This window comes from Populus nigra, chromosome 19 (genome assembly GCF_951802175.1).
Source record: "Populus nigra chromosome 19, ddPopNigr1.1, whole genome shotgun sequence".
Classification (NCBI taxonomy): domain Eukaryota; kingdom Viridiplantae; phylum Streptophyta; class Magnoliopsida; order Malpighiales; family Salicaceae; genus Populus; species Populus nigra.
The window spans coordinates 4,018,645-4,037,231 of record NC_084870.1 but is presented as its reverse complement, the minus strand read 5'-3'; the positions used below and the strand labels follow the sequence as shown (position 1 = coordinate 4,037,231).

General features: G+C 32.4%; 2 protein-coding genes across 7 annotated transcripts; both read left to right on the top strand.

Annotated features, from left to right (window-relative positions):
* The first annotated feature begins 543 nt into the window (after positions 1-543).
* Positions 544-7,839, top strand: LOC133680336 (probable peptide/nitrate transporter At3g43790). Of its 6 annotated transcripts, none has more exons than XM_062103208.1 (18): positions 544-972; positions 1,777-1,817; positions 2,039-2,099; positions 2,212-2,314; positions 2,436-2,538; positions 2,693-2,746; positions 2,830-2,892; positions 3,875-3,924; positions 4,056-4,131; positions 4,699-4,914; positions 5,467-5,554; positions 5,911-5,996; positions 6,080-6,187; positions 6,372-6,416; positions 6,541-6,629; positions 6,779-6,822; positions 7,439-7,564; positions 7,674-7,839. In XM_062103208.1, the coding sequence occupies exons 1-17, from the start codon at positions 819-821 to the stop codon at positions 7,528-7,530; spliced, it is 1,473 nt and encodes a 490-aa protein (XP_061959192.1). In that variant the 5' UTR covers positions 544-818; the 3' UTR covers positions 7,531-7,564; positions 7,674-7,839. The 6 variants fall into 6 exon arrangements, with proteins under 6 accessions (XP_061959192.1, XP_061959193.1, XP_061959195.1 ...); XM_062103209.1 differs by lacking the exon at positions 7,439-7,564 and adding an exon at positions 7,365-7,405; XM_062103211.1 differs by lacking the exon at positions 7,439-7,564.
* A 4,638-nt stretch (positions 7,840-12,477) lies between these two features.
* On the top strand, positions 12,478-15,959 carry LOC133679238 (SNF1-related protein kinase regulatory subunit beta-1-like). Its single transcript, XM_062101776.1, has 4 exons — positions 12,478-13,041; positions 13,870-14,054; positions 14,152-14,314; positions 14,725-15,959. Exons 1-4 carry the CDS (start codon positions 12,832-12,834, stop codon positions 15,025-15,027), a joined length of 861 nt encoding a protein of 286 aa, XP_061957760.1. The 5' UTR covers positions 12,478-12,831; the 3' UTR covers positions 15,028-15,959.
* Positions 15,960-18,587: the final 2,628 nt, after the last annotated feature.

Sequence of the window (18,587 nt, the reverse complement as noted above, 5' to 3'; positions counted from 1 at the left end):
TGTGTTTCCAGGTAAAATATTTTAATCCAAATCTATCTCTTAATTTTATAGTTTAACTATTGGTTATAATTAGAATTATTTTTTTGTATTTATTAACACAAATAATTTTTAATTTATTTAACTAAATGCATGTATTAATCAATATAAATTTTTCTTGATTTAAAAAAAGGACATGAAAAATAATTGTGCATCCATGTTTCTATGTTAAATTTTTTTTATCTAAACTATAAAATACTACCATGTTATGAAAGAATAATGTTTTTTTATATATAAAATAAAAGAATGTTTGGAAGTGTAGCGTTATTCTTTAAAGTATTTTTTACTTAAAAATATATTAAAATAATATATTTTTATTTTAAAAAATTATTTTTAATATTAAAACATTAAAATAATAAAAAAAATTCAAAATTTATCCGATCCCGTTTGGAAGTCAATGTGAAACGCGGGCATGGAGGAGTGAGATTAATAAGTTGCATGAGGAACAACATCCAATGAAGAGAAGAAATGGACAAAAGAGGCAGCCGTCAAACCTCTTGCATGAGCATGGATTACCTCCAGTCCTCCACAAACTCAAAGTACACAAACAAAAAGCATCTACTGTAGCCAAATAAAAAGTCAGCCACACTCAAAAATCAAAACTTGGTGGTTGGTGCCGTATCGTCCCCTTCTTAAACTCAAAATTTCAGCATGGATGGCTCTTCAAATTCTCTCCCAATTCCCAACCCCCAACCTGCCATAGTAATACTAACTGAGTTAAAAGGTCAAGATATACAGTCATCCATCAAATTTTTAAAATACTAGAAATAGAGTTTGGAGTGATGGCGAGGACTGAGAATAGAAATGCTTTATTGGAAACGACGAAAGAATACTATGAGAATTGCCCAGGTTGTAAGATTGATCGTCTCAATGAAGAGCAAAGAGGTGTCCCTTACAGAAACTTGTCCTATATTTGGATCGTCTCTCTCTGCACAGGTGCATCCATCCATGCACCTTCTTTCATTTCTTTGTAACATGTTTATTGTTTTACTCTTTCTTGTTTACTTATTCAATTTTTCATATCCACCTTCACCCTGATCTATGTTGCTCGTATATCAGTTGTTTTCTTCCAATTTCTGGACTCAGTTTAGTCGTTTTAATCTTTAATCAACATGGGTTTTGCTTTGTGTTTATTGGTGTTTAACAATTTAGCATTAGATCACTTGGCTTGTGGTATGTGGGCAGATGGCAGATGGAATATGGCATGCATTCAATGAATTAATCAGGAAAAGCAAAAAAAAAAAAAAGTCTTAGGAATAACATGAGCTCTCAAAGAATCATGATGTTGCCTCTCAGGGTTTCATCTTTTGAAGAGTTGAACCTGAACTAGTACAACTGTACATGTATATGATCATACCTTTCTGATTATTTCTTAATTCAAATTGGCAAGTTTAATCAATTTTCTATTCCTGATAATAAAATTTTCAAGAAATAGAGGTTGCTTTTTGCTTTTGTAGTTGATTGCCATTAGGACTTGACTGGTTTCGCTTTTCCTGTTACTGTTTCTGCAGTGTACTCAATTCTTTATCATGCAGTTTAAGATTTGATGATATTGACCTGTGAAGTTAACAGGGATTAATTTCTTCTGTCGATGTCTGTTATGGATTTTTAAGCGATCCTATTCTTAAAAATCTTTATTCCAAATCTCTGTTCTTGTTCTTTTTTAAGGTAATCTCTTGGGGTTGCCAAGCCAAATATTTGTCAATTAACCTCTATAACACTGCTATCTTTTTTTGTCAGCTTTGCCAATATCTTCACTGTTCCCATTCATTTACTTCATGGTATGTAACATATCAGTTAAAATTCATGCTTATGTCTCTTATGTAATGTCTGAATTGATCTTCATGAGGTACAGAATTAGCCTTTTCAAAATATAATTCTCACTCATCTTTTCAAACAAATTCATGTCATGATAAGGGACCTTTTGCTGTGGCCTCCTAAAGCTTCAAAGCATTTCATTATCTGCAGTTTTTTGCTTCCTTTTTTTTTGGGTTTTTGGCAGATAAGGGACTTTCATATTGCTGAGAGAGAGGAGGATATTGGTTTCTATGCGGGATTTGTGGGTAATGTTTGCTGCTATTTCATGCCTTAACTATACTTTTTTGTACAGCTAGTGTTTATTATGAGAGTGCTGGCTAAAAATTGTTTTGTCTCCCCTACTCGTCTTTCCTCTAGGATCTTCATTTATGATTGGAAGAGCATTAACATCATTCTTTTGGGGGTGGTTAGCTGATCGATATGGTCGGAAACCTATTATATTGATAGGGACCTCTTCAGTGTAAGCAGTTTTAAAACTTCACCATTCAGAGTTCTATCATTGAAGAAATTACTCTTGTGCATTTTCAAATCTTATTCATCTGAAACTGTTGTGTTTGTGTTGATAATAATTTTTGTCTCAGGGTTGTGCTCAATGCTCTGTTTGGCCTCAGTACAAGCTTCTGGATGGCACTTTCTACGAGATTTCTTCTTGGATGTTTCAATAGTCTACTTGGCACAATTAGGGTATTCCCATTGCAAATGCTGCACTCATGCACATACGTTCCGACACATAAAACATATTTCTTAGAAACATGTATCTCAAAGTTTTTGTGATAGATGACAAAGTTCTAATTATACTGTTTCTGTGCTCTGTAACCTTTACTTGTTGGCGCTCTAGGCATATGCTTCCGAAGTCTGTAGAGAAGAGTATCGATCTGTGGCTCTATCAGTTGTAAGACAATTTCTTTGGCAGTATTTTATGGTTGTGGATGCATCATTTAAAGTAAACATTCTAAACTGGACTACCAATTTCAGGTCAGTACATCGCGAGGCATAGGAATGATTATTGGCCCTGCTATTGGAGGTTTTCTTGCTCAGGTGTGGACATTTTGGGTGAAACTATATTGAATAATTGAATGGTTTTCAGTGGCAGGATCCTGGGTACATTTTATAGTTGGATTTTTGGTTACCATGGTAGAGCCAGTGCACCACATCTGCTATACTTTGCTGCTTAATTCGGGTTGTTGGTTAAGTTTTATCATACACACGTTCAAAAGAATTTTAAAATGGTGCCTGCTCAAGATATTGTTGTGTTTGAAAATTTCTGTGATTGTCTATTGTACCAGTTGCATATTTGTTTCACGGTAATGATTCTTAGATTGATAGAGAAATAGGGCTGAAGTAATTCTTCTCAAACTATTTGCAGTGCCTCTAAATTGACTACAGGCAGTGGTAACGTTCTATCTTCAGTTCACAAGTATTGGAAAATCATCAAACATGAAATATTAGAACTCTTCTTGGTTGATAATATTCACTATACCCACTCTATGAGCTCAACTTAGCTCATTTGAAGGTGTAAGATATACTGGAAGGCTACTTAATTAGTGGGTAATGAACTTTGCTATTAATTGAGACATCAATAACACTTTCTCTGTAAAGTCTCTCAATGTTTTGAGCTCTCTTAAATCTTAATGATGCAGTGCCAGTGACATGATGCAGATGCTGCTTCTTCAAAAACATTTAGATACAGTCGTATCATTTGGTGTGTCTAAGTTGTGTTATCAAATGCTTCAGCATATGTTTGATTTATCATAAGTCAAGTGCATTAATTTATCAAGGACCATGTCCTGTTTGTTACTTCCCAAAATCACAAATTCTTTTTTCTGTATGCTTCTTGGTAGATGTTAGAAGTTTGTTTCCTGAATTTCTATTTTTTTTTTAATTCCAAAAAAAAGTTAGAAATCATGATTCCGGGATCCATTAATTTTTCTTCCTTGTTTCCTTCTCCCTTCTTTCTTCTTTCTTTTAAGATTCTTTAAGGTTCCTTACTTATTTTGTGGGTGTGTATTGATGGTATCAGCCTGCAGAAAATTTTCCAAATCTATTTGCTGAGAGCTCAATTTTTGGGAGGTAATCAACATTTCTTATTCAGTTACTGTTTTTTTTTTTTTTTTATAATTCCATCAGCTTTTTATTTCATGAAGATTCTATTCTTTGTTGCTTAGTTAATTTTAGTTCTGACATATGCATGCATATTGCAGGTTTCCCTACTTCTTACCCTGCCTTGTAATATCAGTTTATGCTGTGGGAGTTTTGGTAGCTTGTTGGTGGCTTCCTGTAAGTTTCAATAAGCACCTGACCATTATCTTTCATCATTGGACTGATATTTAGTGCTTTTGAGCTTTATCGAGTAGCAGCCCTTGACATCATTTGGAATAGTCTTGTTTGATTGAAATAAAAGAAAGAAAATGAATAGAGGACCAAGGTTTTCATCCACACTGTCATTATTACAAACGTAGTACACCTTCAAGAGTTACAATCTTTTCTCCTCCCACATCCCACATGTTATGCCAATGACGAATACTCTAATCTTCCTAGACATATCCACTGTTCATCACTTATGCCAAAAAGCCTGTTCCGCAATGTGTAGTATCTTTATGAAAAAAACAACAAGATGATGTTGTATTTGTTGATGTTATCTGTTCAATCTAGATGGTTGTTTATGTTGCTAAAATAATCTCTTACATTCAATCTCTGATTAAAAAAGAAGAAGATATCTTCTCTGCAGTGCATTATATTTCTGGCTGTTTTACAACCTTGGTACAAGCATTATGTCCACATGGATGTTGATAGCAGCAGTGTAGTTTCTTGGTATAGTACCTAACAGAATATATGTAAATGCAGGAGACACTGCACATGCATGACAAAAAGGTAAACAAAAGATGCGATTCATGTGATGTGTTGGAAGCTTCTGCAGAGGAATCTGATGAAAGGGATTATGTTATTGAAGTCAAGGAAAGAAAAATATCCCAGAAAGCAAATCTGTTGAGGAATTGGCCCTTAATGTCTGTCATCGTTGTGTATTGTGTTTTCTCTCTTCAAGAGATAGCTTATGCTGAGGTAAGTTGGTTTCCTTTCAGTTTAACTTTGCATTATTATATTGAACATTTGGATGAATGCACATGTTGTTAGTTCTTTGAACCTTTTTAGCCCTGACATCACTGAAAAGTCTGATAGGGCTTTGAAGCTCTGGTTTAAAGTACTTATTTTCCCTCCATATTCTTGTGTGTCTTCATCATAGCTTAACAAAGGATGTTAACTTTCACATGTCTCTATCATAGCATATTACCCTTGCATTTTGAACCATATTTACTCTTACATCATTGAAAAAACCTGAAAGGGTTTGAAGCACTAGTTTAAAGTTTTACCATCAAAACTATGTCTTCATCCTTTATGGCTCCTTGTAGATTAAGAGATGAAAAGTATTCGTCTACAATGGAGAGACATAGGAGTTTACCATCTAGACACCATTAAGCAGGCTCCTAAAACACTTCTCTGGTTCTTTTATGGTTCTTTTGATTTATGGAATCAACATCTTTTTCCAAAATATGTTAGTTGTTTATAGTATCATTATACAAGTCGTTTAACTTGACATTTCGATTTTGCGTACAGATATTCTCACTTTGGGCGGTTAGTGACAAAAAGTATGGAGGGCTGAGCTTTTCGTCACAAGATGTTGGTGAAGTTTTAGCAATTTCTGGTGAGCACGCTCATGTATCATTTATGGTTTGTCTTATCACCATGTGCTGCTACATCTCAATATTGTAATGGCAATAAATAATAAGATTTTGTAGATTAGTTTGCTGTCATAGCTAGTAGCATTATTCTCATAGTTGTTATTCTTAGTGTGATACAAAATTATAGAGCTCCTAGAAATTTATGAGTTAAGCTAATGGTAATGGACACTCCTTGAGGGTAGCTTAGAACCATAGAACAAAGACGGAACAGATACTTTAACTGATCACATTTTTACAGCTTGCTGCTATACTGCATAGGCTTCTTATGTCAAAGGGGGTCTTTGAAGACATTTGCTGATATTTTTTCTTGTGTGTTTAGGGTTTGGTCTCTTACTGTTCCAGCTTCTATTGTATCCACCAATTGAGAAAGTACTTGGACCTATTACGGTGACGCGCCTTTCAGCGGTAAACCTTCATTTGCCTGTTTTGTTTTGGTAATTCTATTTAATCCCTTTAATGTAAAATTAATTGATCATTTTCTTTTTCAGGCAGTATCAATACCACTGCTAGCAAGTTATCCTTATATAGCTATGCTCTCAGGAATAACCCTGCATTTAGTAATAAATATTGCATCCGTCTTACGGAATACTCTATCTGTAAGTGCATTTTTCCTGGAAAGTCTTTTGTAATTTTTCGCATTTTCCTAACAGTGTCAACTGAATTTTGGACGCAGCAGAATACATCCTTTCACGCTCTTGTAATTTTGGTTTCAATGAAATTACAAGCATAGAGAATTTTTCACATCTGATTTTACAAGCCGACTTGTTCACTATCTTGCAGGTGACTCTTGTCACTGGATTATTCATATTGCAGAACAACGCAGTGGCAAGTTCCAAGTCTTTTGTTTGGGCCAATGCTTCACTTCCTTTTCTCTGGATTTTTCTGTTCTTTTTCTTTTTATTGGATAATTCACTGGCTCATTCTTAAACTCTGGATGTTGTTGCTGCAGCCCCAAAGTCAGAGAGCTGCAGCTAATGGCATTTCCATGACTGCAATGTCTGTTTTCAAAGCATTTGGACCTGCAGGAGGTGGTGCCCTGTAAGTGAAGTGTTACAGTTACTTATAGATTTGGGTTTTGCATTTAATAATACGTGATTGCCAGTGTGTACTGGGACAGTTATGGGTTTGGCTTTCTAAATATCCGGTGGTAATGACATATGAATGCTATTTTTGTATTAATTCTACAGCTTTTCTTGGGCACAAAAGCGACAAGTTGCTGCCTTTCTCCCAGGTGCTTACATTTCTCTGTCATCTTCCACTTCATGGACCATAAAACCCATCCCTTTCTTTTCTGAAATGTTTTGGATATAGGCTTTAACCGTTTGTTGCATGAAGACCTCTTAACCTCTGGCATGCTAATAGCATATCATTAAATCTTTGCACGTAACGGGAGCCTTTCTGCACCAAGCTGATACATCATCAAAAGTCAATTCCTAGTCTTTTAACCAGTATAGGGAGATATTCATAATATGTTACTGTAGTGGGTTTTAAGCACTGATTCAACTCAGAGCTAGGTCCAGAGTAAAACTAAACCCTGCAGTTCGGTGGTGAACTACCCACACTGGCTCATATTCATCAGCACCATTCTGGAAATTTCAGGTCTATCTCTTTTTTTTGTCCCCTTATAAAACCGCATTTTTAAGCTTTACAATACGAGGGGTGAGGTGCTGTTCATGGGCCTCCTGGTCACATATCATGCCAATCTTCTATGAACATATGACTCTCCTTGATCGGTACTATAGTGACATTCACCGATCTGTATGGTGTGAACAGGTGTTAAAAACAAAATAAAATGGCTTCTGTTTCCTTGAGAGGTGAGCAATTATACTTGGTTTATTGAAATGCAGGTGATCAACTGGTTTTCTTCGTACTAAACTTGGTCCAGTTCATTGGGTTGCTATTGACTTTCAAGCCATTTCTAGCACAACCCCACGAGTAAAGCACAGTTTGCCACTGCTGTTCCTTCCATGCTGGTGGGATTTGCGTGAAATATGACAAGATTGATTCACAAGAAACCTACTTGCACTTTCTGCAACCATAGCAAGGGATTAATTATTATTGTTTGATGTAATTTTATTGCAGGGATTGAGCTTGTAACCATGCAAGTCTAATAGTAGAGATATTATCAGGGAATGCTTCATCTGAAAGTAATCCAAGAAGAGCAGGTGACTTTTAGGGATCAGAATACATTTGTAAAACTCAATTCTCCGGTTCCTGTTTTAATTCTTATTTCCATCTTCTGAGTAAACCCTAGAAATATCACCAGCAACGAGCTAGGAGAATGAACCACAACTGTTGACAATTTCACCCGATCAATGCTGCTTTCGACATTAGAAGAATAAAAAAACCTATTATTTTAAGAAAACACACTCAGGTTGCTAAATGTTTTAGTTCTGAGGCTGCTGTTAAACTAGTTTTTTATTAAATTTTGATTTTTTTAGTATTTTTATATTTTTTTAATACGTTAATATTAAAAATAAATTTAAAAAATAAAAAATATATATTTTAATATATTTTAAAATAAAAAATATTTTAAAAATCAATTTTAACCTGCAGATAATTTAATATAATCAATTAAAATTCAAAATTGGTTATCACTAGGAGCGCACGGCTCCTTTTGTACATTCATTGTTTCTCGTGATCATCTTCAAGATTTGATCACAGTATTTTGTTCACATTTTCGACCAAGGGATTTAGAAGTAAGATTTTTTGATGCGTTAATTAGTTCAAAAATATATTTTGTTGTCTAATAAAAATATATATAAAATAAAAACATCCATTTGATCGTAAAATTCTATTATAAATGAAACTCAGTATTGCCTCAACGAGGGGTACATCGGATTCTAAGTTTATTTTGAAAAGAATAGAAAATAAAAAGATATATATTAGGGTGTGTTTGTTCTTATAAAATTATTTTCCAAACTTTTTTATGTTTATTGTTATTAGAAAAGTTGGTCAACGAAAAACAGTTTCCCGTCAATGAAAAACACTTTCTTGTCAATGAAAAATTTGGCTTGATTTTCAGGAAAGTGTTTTCCTTTTATTTTGGACGGAAAACACTTTTTGAAAATTATAAAAAATTTAAAAATATCATATTATTTGCTGATTATGTCAAATTTGATCATCAAACTTATGATTGCTCTATATTTTGTTTGAATCTTTGTTTTCTTTTAAATTCATCCCTTAAAATTTGATTTAATTTGATTTTTATATTAACTTTGGTCCTTATTTTTATAATTGTTATTTACTTTTCTTTTATTATTTTTTAAATTAAAATTTTTTATTTATCAAATTTGGTCCTTATTTTTTAAATTGTTACTTATTTTATTTTAAATAATTTATGAAATTATAATTATAATTATTTTAATTTTATCATATTTTAATTTTTTTATCTGTAGATTTGATCTCTATTATTTTGATTATTATTTATTTTATTTGAGATAATTTATAAATTAGATTTTTTTCAATTCCATTCTCATTCAACTTTTTAATTTGTATGACTTGTTCCTTATTATTTTAATGAACTTGAAAAAAAAACATTAATAAGCTATTTTCCAGTTCATTTTCTATGACATAACCAAATATTAGAAAGTATTTTTCAACTTACTTTTCATGACACTACCAAACATCAAAAAATAATTTATTTTTTCAAAATTCACTTTTTAAGAAAATCACTTTCCAAAAAAAACTATTTTTCTGCAAAGTATAATAATATCAACATTTAAAGGCCAGTAATTTGCATTAATTTTATTCTTCATGGCTTAATTTAAGGTTGAGTTTTAAAGGTTATGAGAGAGCATGTTCTCTTAAGCATCTTACCTCTCCCGTAGACTAATAACTAGATAGCATGCTTACGTTGAGAGTTACGTTAATTTTTTTTTAACATAAATAAATATTTAGATATTACTAATATTTTTTTAATAAAAAAAATCATATAAATATGACATGGTTTATTTTACAGATTTAAAAGCAATTCATATAACCTGTAAAAATATAGTTTGACTAAAAAATATCAATATGATATTTTCAATATTAAAATAACAACGTATTATTTTAACTTAGATTAACCCGAGTTAACATATCATATCTGTACCCTGAGTTATAAGACTAAGACCGAGATAACTTCAGGAAAAGAAAATCGAAATAAATTGCGAATTTTAATTTTTAACCAACCCACTGTTGAAGGATGAGATTAAAAAAAATTAATTAAAAGAAAACATAAAAAATAATATGAGTAAATTCGTCAAACTCATGAACAGGATCATCAAACCAAGATAACTTTATAAAAAAATAATAATAAAAAATAACTTGATTTAACTCAGGTTAACCTGCTAAATTCATGACTTTGGTCATAAGACTGAAATAACTTTATAGATAGCAAATCAAAACAAATTATAAAACTCAATTTTCAACCGTTCTTTTTTGAACCAATATTGAACGATAAAATTTATAAAAATTCTAATTAAGAAAAATGATATAAAAAATGAGTTGGGTCAACATGTTAAACACTATAACTAGGTCATAAGGTCGAGGTAACCTAATAAAAAGCAAACCACAAAAAATTATGAAACCTAATTCCTAATTAAATACAATATTAAATTATGAAATTAAAAAAAAATCACTTAAAAAAATATAATTGAGTAATTGGATTAACCAGTCAAACTTACGATTCGGGTAATGAGACGGGAACAACCCAATAAAAACAAATCAAATGTTAAAGGACTTGTGATCCAAGTCATGAGACCAAAATCTCTTAAAAAATAAAAAAATAAATAACTTGATTTAACAGGGGTTAAAATACATAACATATAACCTTAATCATGAGACCAAGTTATAAAATTCAATTTCTAAAATATGAAATCTCAAAAAATTTCCCTAGAAACCAATTATCTATGTTTTTTTTTTCTTTTAAGGGTACAAAATGTATTTCACTATTATAAGAAATACAAAAAGACATATATACCCCTAATTAAAATAAAAATAACAAATAGATCAGATAAAAAAATCTCTTCTACCCTTGAGCTTAGTTTTCTTAGTTGATTTGATGAAGAATAAAACTGTCAATTTACTCTTACAATTCACAATAATTTTTTTCTAGTGCTCCAATGAATTTCCACACCCTATATATTTTTTATAAATGATAGAGTTGAATTAAATATTTCTTTAGAAAAGAGAGCATAAATACTAATTCAGTTACAATCTTTCTTGGTTATTTGTAAGTTATTATAATCACAATATCCTACAATTATAAGCTATATATTTATTTAACACACATATAGAAATTTTCCCTTCATAACTAATTATGTTATAATAATACAATAAATGATAGAATTGGATTTTGAAAATACATTGAAAAGAAAAGAAAAATATATTATTCATTTCCAATATATAAAATCACAAATTAATATGTTTTATAATTTTTTTTATTAACATGAATGTTCGAATTAGTTTGCACGCATCTTATTTAACTTTACAGGTCATAAAATTAATAATCATATAAATTTTTAATATTTTTAAAATTTATAAGACTCGAATCATATCTTTTCTTATTGATGGCACCTGGAGTGGCTAGTATAGCATAATTCCATTACAATACCATTATTTTACCAAGAAAAGATGCAATATTCTATATATTATTGTAGTAAGTCATTATTATTAAACTATTACAAATGTCAATTGTTCTTATAGACATTTGAAAGTATTCGTTGGTTAATATAAAGAGTGTGTTACTATTGAATAAAAAAATGTGTTGTCATATTTTTCTTATCACTTTATAAATTTGAAATTTTTTAGATTATTCTAGAAGTAACTATGGTTATTTACTTTATTAGTTCATTAAAAAAGATATAAATTAAAAATAAAAGAGAAAATAAATTAAAAACTTCTCAATATATTTAAAAGTAGTATAACAATAATATCTCAGAATAATTATAGAAATTACCTTCATTTTTTTTAAATTAGACTTTTCATTTTCAATTGAAACACACATGAAGTTGTACTTTTTTTATAAAACCACATCTGCCTCAATAGGTTAATCTTTGAATTTGAGATTTAATTTGTGCCGAGTTACTAATTGAATGGGATAAAACTTTAATTATGAGAAACTAGTTCAACTTTGATCATGCTTAATTTATTGGTTTAGTGGGTTTATTCATCAAATCTAATATTTTTTTTTTTTTAGTTTCTGATCCTTTAATTTTTTAATTGTTTTTTATTTTATTTTTCTCTTATTAAATATTAGATTGATTGAGAAATGGAATTCATGATTTATTTTTTTATACTTTTTATAAGGTTATCACGACTTCAAATAAATATTTTTTTAAGGTTGATGCTTGATTTTAAAAGCATGTAATATTATCATAAAATTAAATAAAAATAATTTATAAAAATAAAAAAATTATTAAATCTATTGAATTTCATGATTAAGGTTGTAAAGTGATTGAGACCGATCCAATCTAGCATCATCTCAATATATACAAAAAAATTATTGTCTTAAAGTTTTTTTTTTAAGTTATGTTATGTTTTTACTGGTTATTCAAGTTGTTTTTTAACCCAATAAATTAAATAATTCATTTTAGATCAGTTTTTATATGGTGTAATTCAAAAATTGAGCTAGATAAGGAATTAGGTTGGTAGGTTTCAATATCAAACTATATGATTGAATTTAATAATATTACTAAAAAAATCTTTATTCTCAACATTATTTTTAAGTTTAGATAAAAATAATTGGACTCCCAGTGGAGCGCAAATAAATATATTAGTTTTGATGGAAAAAATTTAATTATCAAAATTTAAAAAATTCACTGTTCATACCCGGTTCTTGATCCGGATCTTATTTTAACAATGCATATTCAATTCTTCAAGTATATTCGGTAATATTTCCATGAAAGACCGAAATAAAACTTCTACCATATCTAATATTTTATCTGTCAGCATAAGTCTCTTCCTCCTCCTATCGTTATCCATTATTATTTCTCCCTAAGCTCCCCGTCCTCTGCAACACAGTTAAACTATCGATCCCATTCGACTACATCAGTTTTGTATCACTACCACACCAATCTCCTCTCCGCACACACGTTTCTTGTTATTTTATATAAAAAAGGAAAAAAAAACTGTATTATTATCATACTGTGATATATTTTTACCATCGTCCAACAACAACTACCTTTTTTTTTTTGCTGATTTTGGGTTAACTTTAGATCTGTACTGTACGTGGATTAAAGGCTAGAAAGTCTTAGTAATGGGAAATGCGAACGGTAGAGAGGAAGGAGAGAGAGACGACGGAGAAGGGTTAGAAAACGGTGAGTCATCGTCGGTGATTCGAAGTGGGGCGTCGAGTACACGGACATCGGTTTCAATATTGGCTACTAATGATCATAACCATAGAAATACTATTCCTCCTGATCATGCTCCTGCTCGATCCACATCGCCTTTCTTGTTCGCTCCACAGGTATAATAATAATAGTTTGATTGAAAAAGTATTGAGTTTTAATTCAAAGTTTATGTCTTTACTAGCATTGGATGATGACGGGGTTCATTAAGATCTGTAATAAGGAAGGAAGAGGAAGCTTGTTGGTGACGAATTGCCTTTTGTGATTGGATTTTAGGCATCTTGAGAAATAAGTTTCCTTTATTTTCTCGTTTTGTTTGTAATTTTAAGGTTTTCATTAAGGTGTTATAAAGTGGGTTTGATTTAAATTTGATTCATCTCTTTTAGAATGTTTGATCTTTGTGAAAGTATGTTTCAATAACTGAAATTTGTGATAAGTAATTATGAAAGAAGGTTATTAGGGGCTGGGGTGCGGTTGAGTTTAGCCGAATGTGAACTGAAGATTCTATCCTGACTAGAGTTCTTAAGAATGTTATGTGATTTGGGAGCTTCGTTTGTTTCTGTTCTTTAGATGTCGTTATTGAACTTTTGGGAATCAATAGTGACTGAGATATGCAATTCTGGATATGTAAGCTGGTGATCTACGAGTTTATGGTACTAGATATGTTTGTTTTCTGTGAGGCATATGCAATCTGAGTGTGATGCTGACATAGTCTGTTTTAGCGTTGGATTGGGTTGATTTTAGCTGCCCAATTACTGTTTTATGTGTGAGAATCTTTGTAATTTATCTGGCGGATAGCTGCAGTCTAGGTTTATTTCTGCTTTCCATTTTTGTACTTGATGGGGAGATAAAGGTTATACTTGCTCTATGGACCGGATGGTGGATTCTGTCTATGTATGTAATAGAGCTGTAGCTAATGTAACTGCTTCTGTATTGTGTGTTCGCAGGTTCCTGTTGCTCCCTTGCAGAGGCCTGATGGCCCCCCTTCTTTTGATCAGATGTGGCAGAATGAGGCTCCTGAGGTTGGTGATGAAGGCCAACCCCCTGAGCAAGGAATCCCTACAATTATCACATGGAGCTATGGAGGAAACGATGTGGATGTTGAAGGATCATGGGACAACTTTACATCAAGGTAAGGTTAAGCCACTATCTTAAACACAGAAGATGAAAAGTGAGTATTTGTTGCTTCTGAGGAAACTTATATGATATCATTTATTGTTCTGCTGCAGGAAAAAGTTACAAAGATCTGGTAAGGATCATTCTATTCTTATGGTCCTCCCACCAGGCATATACCATTGTAAGTTCATAGTGGATGGAGAGTGGAGATATATTCCAGATCTTCCTGTAGTGACTGATGAAATGGGCTGTGTATGTAATCTTCTTGATGTTCATGTAAGTATCTTTACGTGGCTCTTGGTCTTACAAATCCAGAAGCACTTGATTGTTCAAATTTTCATTAGTGACAATGATTTTTGAAACTTAATGAGCACAGAATCATGGTTTTTGAAGGGATATGCTCAAGATGCTTTTGAAAAACTGGGAGTTTTATGCAAACCATGGATTGGGTGAAGCCATGTGAAACATGTCTTTTATGTTCAATATGGGAACACGAATCCTGCTTCCTCCACATGCATATATAACCAAGATTTTGCTTGATATATATACTTTTCTAATATATTCATTTCCGAGGAAGAAAATAAAAAAGTTTTTTCTTGGACCAACGAAACATTTTTTTAATGCCTTACAAAATTGCAAAAGCATGCACGACTCAATTTCTAAGTTCCTTTTGCTATTTCTTGCAGGATTTTGTGCCTGAAAACCTTGACACTGTGGTTGATTTTGAGGCTCCACCATCTCCAGACTCCACTTACAGTCAAGCATTTCCAGCTGAGGTTGATTTTGCAAAGGAGCCTTTAGCAGTTCCACCGCAGGTACATCTAACAGTCCTTGATGAAGCTTCTTCTTCCAAGCCTCGACATGTTGTGCTGAACCACCTTTACATTGAGAAAGGTTGGGCATCTCAGTCTCTAGTTGCTCTTGGACTGACTCATAGATTCCAATCCAAGTATGTCACTGTTTGCCTTTTTAAGCCACTCAAAAGGTAGCACCCTCCCACTTTCCATCTGTGACTCTGTGAAGGAATCACTTTCACGATACAGTTCCTTTAGGGTTTTCTCTGTTTATAGAATTACTCAAGCTTTACATGTTTCATGTAGTAGTTAAATTTTCTTTCTTTCAAGCATTCCTGTTTCCTCAATATCATTATCAGGAAGGTCCACACGGTTTAAAAATGAGTTATATACATTAGTTATCAGATTCTTTTATTGGAACCATTGAATGTAGTCCTTTAGAGGAGAGTGGCTTTCAGGTTCGAACTTGAAATTCAACCTAAGCCACTTATAGGTGAAGTTTGAAATTCCCTCTAATTCCCTCTCCCCTTATGGCTACTAACTCTTCTAGTTGACCTATATTGGCTTGGTAAAGGTATGAGCGACCTTTTTTTCAGTCAGACACTATCAGCCTGCTGTGCAAGTTCCGCATTTGGTTGATGGTGGTTACAATTGATGTGCGGTGCTTATTGAATTTGTGCTAGTGTAAAGTAATAAAGTGCCCTACCAGCTCATCAAAAGTTGTTCTTTCCTGAGCTTGGATTATTTCATGCCAGTTCAACTTATTACTTTGCATCCAACCCTGTTCAACTTATTTCACACCATTTCAAGTTATGGTTTTTCTTTTCAAAAAATAGTATCTCAGCCTCCCAGGAGCATCAAGGAACCTGGCATATTTATCTGCACGTACTTATTGCAGTGAAAAGCCATGATCCTAGAAATAACGTCTGATGTCGAAAATAACAGGAACAATTGATTCTGATCATTAACTCAGCTGTGATTTGTATAGTTTTTCTGCAATTTACTGATCATGTTGGTTCTGCAAATTGTGACTGCTCAACAGGCAGTTTGAGCTTGAAAAGGTTAGAGAATTCTTATGCTATTTGTATTTGGATGTCTTATTTATTTATTGGTGCTTTGTTTCTACACTTTTAACAACTTAGTAATCATAATTTCCTTTTATTTTCCATATAAATAAAATTACTAATGTGGTCATTTCACCGTGACATAAATGTGTGGGTAATTGTGTTTTTTAATACACAGTAAAATTACTAATATAACCCTTGAATAAAATAATTCAATACTTTTTGCACAAGGATATTTTTGTATTTTCACAATTGATAGAACAACATAATTACTACATTTGCACACTTGTTGGCCATGTAAAAAATCATATCAACCCTTCAATTTTTTTTTATCCAGTCCTTCTCTTATCTGTAATTATTTTATTTATATTAATTATTTTTATTTAAATTTTATTTTCAATTTTAAATTCTATTCATGATTATTAATACTTAAATAAAAAATAATTAATAAAAATAAGAATCGAGCTATTAGGCCAGGATTGCCTGCTAGATCAAAAATGAAAAGCCCATGCATATCTATATCTATGACTTGAAGCCCAGACCTCACATCTCGTTTATTTATTTTTATTTTATTTTATTTTAATAGTGAACGTCATATGCTTTTGCATTTGTGTTTTTATTTATTTATTTATTTTAATGAAAAACATGTTATCCACCACCTTGGCAGAATAAATGTCGAGCATTTTTCAGTCAATCAGAAAATTGAGGTTCTAGTTTGTAGCCTAAAAAATTTATTTTCATTTAAAAATACCTCAAATATATATATTTGTTCCCGGTCTACCCCTTTTGTGTATTTATATATTGTTTTTTAATTTTCTGGAATACATAATAATGTTGGACAAAAAATATAGAATAAGAATCCGAGTAAAAAATGAAAATCAAAGAGTAGAAAAAAAATAATTTTGCTTCTAACCTTTTAAAAAGTAGCACGCGAGTCCTGAAACCATATCGACTTCTAGTTTCACTGATAAATAAAACCACGGCAAGATTATTTTAGAGCCAAACACTGGATCAGAAACAAGCATTCTTGAGAATTCTCTCTCTTGTTCATAAAGAAAGAAGGGAAATAAAACTCTCTTATAACACATTACAGCATTTTTCCTCGGGCTTATGATAATTCTCTCCACCTATATTGCCGCCTTCCTTCGAGTCACTCCTCCTTTTTCTTTTTCTGTACATAAAAAGAATCCAAATCATCAGCTTTTTTGGGGGGAAGATGTGAAGAAAAGCACCCAGTTATTAGCTATCTGTTGCTGGTAATCAAGAAATAGTATCTTTGAAAACACCATTTTCTTTTACTGGTCTAACATTTTCACGCATGTTTTTGTTAACTTAGCTGATGAAGAACACGTGGCAAGCAAGGTTCTATAGAAACCAGGACTCTCTATCCCTAAAATAAACCTCTGGGCTGCAAGCCCAACAGCACGCTACAGTTCAGATTCCTAAAGCGAATCACATCAGAATCCACAACTAGCCTATTCCTTCTACTATATTTTGTGCATTAAGCTATCATATTAGAGAGTTTTGGCCTCAAAAAGTAAAAGAAATTGGTGCATCAATTAAGTTAATGAAAGGAAATCCTCCTCGTGATCGAAGCGGACCCCAGAAGGGATGAAAAGAGCATACCATACGCTTACTTTGAACACTCTTTTGACGGGTAAAGTGTATCGAATATTCCGGCACCACCCAGGGAGGGAGGGCTCTGCCCCTTCCAAAGCAGGATCCATCACCACGTTGCCCAAACCAACAGAAAATCCCCAACCGGAGTTTACAACCAATAACTTTGGGATCTTTCCAGAACGAATTAGATACTGGACAAACAATCTGGGCAGCTATTAAAATGTAAAGGTAAAGCCAGGAATTACGTCAAGTTATTCCTAATTCCGCATCCTTCTGGGTGCGGATACTGGCAGTGTATTGTGAGGTAGAGAATTTGTTTCATGGCCCGCCCCTTTAAAAATGTGAAATCTTGCTTAATATCAGTAAGACCAAGAATCCAGAGATACAAGGTTGGAGGCCAGGCACCCATGACAAGTAGGATAGTGGCTGCCTGTGTCTGTCTAGACACCCATGACAAGATTAGAGAAAACTGTAAAATCAGTTTTAAATAGAATATATATATATATATATACACACACACACCTCCACAAGACGCTAGCAGATGAACTTGTCATCGTTTAGGCTCAGTTAAAGAGGGAGACCAGATGATTATTCTTTGCTGATTGAACAGCTAGTGTAGCTGTCCAACCCTGATTTAAGAGATATGCTCGTGAACTTCTATAATTCAAAAAATTTACTGTACTTACAAAATATAACCAGTAGTTCTAACCTATTAGTTACTCTCTAAACTTATGACCCACAAAATATGACAAGATTGTTTATATTTTTTTTTTCCTTTAAAGTGGCATAAAGAGTAACTATTTGAGTGTCACTAGTTGCTCTTCAGGCACTATAAAATTTCTCCATCTCTAGGGATGCCAAGGTGAGAGGCAATGCAATTAAAGAATCAGACCACATGCAGCTAAATTGGGTCATTGACATCTTAATTATTACTGTTAAATTTAACAGATAAACAATAGCATGTCTTACTGCTGCAGCAAGTTGGATGAAATAATGGCCAAAGATACAGCACATAAAATGTTCAAACAAACCAAACAAAGAATGGAAGCAAACAAAAAAGTGACACTGAAG